Genomic DNA, 4,234 nt, shown 5'->3' with positions numbered 1-4,234 from the left:
TAAATTAATCAAGTGTCTAGTTTAGAGTGTCCATCCATCCATTTTCTACACCTGCTAAAACCAACTCAGGGTCGCTGGGGGGTGGGGGAACTATTCCACTCTTCCTAAGTCCTTTGTAAACGCTCCCTCGTTAATTATGTCTGATTTTAGGCCATGAGTTTTACAAAAAAGTCCAACTTCTTAAACAACTATGAATGAAATTTAGTGATGCTTTATAAATGCGACTGTGCTTAGGCCCTGGAGGACCACTCAACGCTGTACAGACAGGGATCACCGAGTCGAGACTGACTGTTGAAGAAGAAAATACGCTTTTACTTTGACAATCCTGAGCCGGAAGTGGTTATATGTTTCACTAGCAGCTAGTTTTGTCGCTCAACAATGCAGGTAATCTTTGTAAAGTGTTTTGCTAACGACTGATCAATACTAGTCCAATAAAAATGGTCATTGATATACACTGACTTTTTATGCTACTCGTTTATGCTCTCTTTTTTTATTATCATTTGTTGGACAGGCATTAGCTAGCGTTAGCTTGTTATGTAGCGTTTAGCACATTAGCTCAGTCATTTTGATATTCTCATGTTTGCTGTATTAGAACCCCCCCCCCCCCTAAAAAAAACTAACTTTTTTTTCAGCAACGAGAAGAGAAGCAGTTAGAAGCTGCAGTGGACTCGCTCGTCTCCCGGGTGTCTCTCGTGAAAAACGCCCTCCAAAGTTTCATTAACAAGTTGGAAAACGAATACGAGCGTTTGACATGGTGAGTAAAACATTTCTTGTTAAGGGGCAACGGTTTGATTAGTGCCCTTTGACCCAGTAAAATTCCTTTACCCAGTAATTTTGGACAGTGACATAATTTGCAAATAGGGAAAATATTGCTGTGCCAAAATGTAACCTGTGGGTTATTGACACTGAATATGTAACTGATGCTTACCACATTTTTATTGCATCTGGACTGTATTAAACTATAACTTAAATTATGTTTTTGTCACTTAGGCCCTCTGTTTTGGACAACTTTGCGCTTCTGTCTGGGCAGCTCAATAACATAAATAAACTCCTCAAAAATGAGAAGACACCATCATTTCGCAGTCAGGTTATAATACCCCTGCTTCTGTCTCCAGACAGAGATGAGGACCTGGCAGTGAGTATCTCTGAAACTTTGTTTTCTTGTTTATAAGTGATCCATCTCACCTGTCATTTTATTGTTTCTTAGAAACTCACAGAGCAGCGTGTCCCGGTGTTCAGCCATGAAATTGTACCAGACTACTTGAGGACCAAACCTGATCCAGATGTGGAGGAGCAGGAAAAACAGCTGAGTGCAGAGGCAGCACGAATTGGTCCAGAGGTGGCTCAGGTCAGTTAGTTACTGTGTGGAATGATCAGTCATTTGTAGTCTTTGCCATTGTTTTTCCCTATTTTGTCAAATCTCATCAACAGAAGCAGATTCAGGTATTGAATAAGCTGTGCTCAAGTCTGCTGGAGAAGCTAAACAACCCTCGTGAAGACAGAGATCCAGACAGTGCCGGTATGTTACGCTTTTTATGTAGGTTCTATATTAAATTGATATCACAATAAAACTGGATTTTCATGTTCTCTTTCCTAGGAGCGCGACAGAACAAACCATCTTTCAACTCTGCTGACACTAGTTTGTTAGTTACAGCTGTTGCATTCGGAAAAGGACTTTCCAAATGTAGGCCTCCTGGTCCAGTGGCTCCTGGACACTCTGTCCTGAGTGGTCCAACTTTACAACAGGTCACTATTGGAAGTGGTGCAGGCCAGCAGGCTGGTATGGGAGGACCTGTGGCTCAACAGCAGCAAGGACAGCCAGGTAGGAGACCCAGTTTAGTATTTCTACTTCAAACACAGCATTACACACAGAGCGGCTACAGCCAACGCAACAAAACAACATCCAACATAACTTTAGGAGGCTATGAGAGAAAATCTTTAACGAAAACAGTAATAATGTTAGGCTGCAGTAGTTGATTTACCAACTTTTCACAGCCCAAGTAGTGGCAAGAAAGAATAGAAAACTAGAAGTAGCTATAAGATAGATAAACCTGATTGACTGACCTGCATGCATTTCAAATTAGAAAGAAATTAAATGGGAAAAACATTTCAGATGATGGTACTTAAGATGTTGTTTCTTTGAAGAATCAAGATAATCATTCAAAAAGAAATTCATAGGAAATAGATACATGCATGAATATCACCACCAGTCATTTGTTTTAGGTACAAGGTTATTGTCATCACCAGTGTTTGGGATTCATTCACAGTCCTGACTTTCACTCCTCCCTTTAGAATCGCCTTTCAGATTAGCACCTTACCGTTGGAACAAGCCTGTCTCTTTACTTTAGGACTTCAGCAACGCTCGACACTTTCAGAACATGTTTGACAATTCCTTTTTAATCTCTTGTATTTAAATTAGACTGATTCTTAGTTCAACTATTTTTCAGTTCCATCAGCCTGATACAGCTTGTTTATTCATTTATTTAGGAAGTTTTATTTAGCGAATATGTCTTTCACAAGCAATTGATTTCAAGAGTCTGGTCGTAGCCATATACTGCAGTAATAGCCAAGTCTGCTGTAGTATACCACACAATCTTCTGCTAATTGTGTATCACATAGTCTTCTGCTAAATAGTAAAGATTAAAACTAGCACAATCAGCAGCTATTCCAGCTAACGTCAATATTCTAGTAACCAAAGCCATAGACTACTTAGTAGATTGAAAGCCATGGCATGATAATGGCCACCAGAGGAAGTGTTCTAACACAATGGATTGCTATTATTGCCATGCTGATGCCAAGCTGAGGCAATAGATGATCTCATGCTGCGTCCATCAAGTCCCATTCTATGGGGCCACTGTCCAGCATGTTTTAGATGCTACCCACCATCACACTTGATTGAAACAAGTTGATTGATCAACAGCTTCTATGGGAGCCTGTTAATGAGCCTTTTATTTCAAACATGTGTGTTGAAGCAGGGAAACATTTAAAGTAATGCTGGGCAGTGTCACCTTGAGGACAGAAGTTTAGGAACACTGATCAAACGTATAGCTGCATGAAATGCATGCGCTACCACCCAGTAAACCAAGTAGTAGCCTTCTCATTTGCCAGGCCGGCCTTTGGGGTACCAGCATCAGCTCATTATAAGCCACATCAGTATGTGGCTTTGGCATGGGTATAACTTCCAGCTACAAGTACTGTAGTAGCCTTTTTCAAATGCTCAGTAGTCTTAATTTTGTGCCTTTTAACTTGAAAATATAAAGCCATCTAATTAATTTTTGTGAGATGAAGTAAATCAGCTATTTTTTAATTAAAGTTGGAGCTACTCATTTAAATTATCTCAATGTCCCCCTCCTCAGACAATATACATGTTTTGCAGCTTAAACAAATCTTCTTCAAACTCATATTTACACATACTTTATCTGATTTAAAAAGGCCAGTTTGGTCATGAATAGAGTTTGAAAATGAGTTTGATTGTCCTTGTAGAATTATGTAAAAGACGTGAGAGCAGATGACGGGGTTCGCAGCTATCACAGTCTATATCTGATTTATTTCTGGTTTGAGATATAAAAAAAATAAAAAAAACATACATTGCAAATTAAGTTTGTCTTTTTTTTATTTTCTTCTCAGGGAAAATGCCAAGCAGCATCAAGACAAACATTAAGTCTGCATCGGGCTCAATGCATCCCTACAACCGATGAGCTTTCTTTTCCTAATTTAACATTTTATTGACACAAACACAATGTGCTGTTTTTATGTTTTATTCTTTTGGCCACATGATCTGTAGACTGTCTCAAATGTGGACTTATGCTATTTCTGGTTGTCACAGAGCCATTTTCATTTTTGTTTAATGTCTGAGCCTCACTGTTTGTGTCACTAGATGGCAGTATGTCATCAATTAAGGGACAGCAGAGGGTTTATATCTGAGCTGTACACATGACACTTCTCTAATAAACATTTTCAGAAAGAATTGTTTGGTTGTGTGGTATTGAAAACAAAATTCACATTAATTCCTCTTTAGTACTAGAACAATTAAAGGCCTGTTTATGTGTATAAAAACAAAAAGGGACATTCTGTCTGCTCTGTAGTTCTATCACTTTATTCTTCTGGTGCATTGTCCATTTTGCTGCACTTCCAAAGGTGAGAATAATAAGGATGGACGTCGCTCAGTGTGGCCTGATAATGTCAAAGTGTTTAATGGGAGAAATGAGGAAGTATTGCTGCTGATGTGTGTGGG

The 4,234-nt window shown here is 39.1% G+C and overlaps 1 protein-coding gene across 1 annotated transcript; it reads left to right on the top strand.

Moving 5' to 3' along the window:
* Positions 1-324: 324 nt before the first annotated feature.
* On the top strand, positions 325-3,967 carry med8 (mediator complex subunit 8). The gene is made up of 7 exons (XM_072390187.1): positions 325-384; positions 633-754; positions 991-1,135; positions 1,208-1,348; positions 1,432-1,519; positions 1,598-1,822; positions 3,628-3,967. Exons 1-7 carry the CDS (start codon positions 379-381, stop codon positions 3,696-3,698), a joined length of 798 nt encoding a protein of 265 aa, XP_072246288.1. The 5' UTR covers positions 325-378; the 3' UTR covers positions 3,699-3,967.
* Positions 3,968-4,234: the final 267 nt, after the last annotated feature.

This window comes from Leuresthes tenuis, unplaced genomic scaffold (genome assembly GCF_036924035.1).
Source record: "Leuresthes tenuis unplaced genomic scaffold, fLeuTen1.0.hap1 SCAF_7, whole genome shotgun sequence".
NCBI classification, from domain to species: domain Eukaryota; kingdom Metazoa; phylum Chordata; class Actinopteri; order Atheriniformes; family Atherinopsidae; genus Leuresthes; species Leuresthes tenuis.
Note: the sequence above shows the minus strand (reverse complement) of the source record. Positions and strands in the feature narration are given on the sequence as shown.

What these genes read in the sequence shown, in the direction of transcription:
- med8 (XM_072390187.1), top strand. An exon ending in ACAGAGATGAGGACCTGGCA is followed by an intron (nt 1,136 to 1,207) that starts GTGAGTATCTCT and finishes ATTGTTTCTTAG; the next exon opens with AAACTCACAGAGCAGCGTGT. An exon ending in TTGGTCCAGAGGTGGCTCAG is followed by an intron (nt 1,349 to 1,431) that starts GTCAGTTAGTTA and finishes TCTCATCAACAG; the next exon opens with AAGCAGATTCAGGTATTGAA.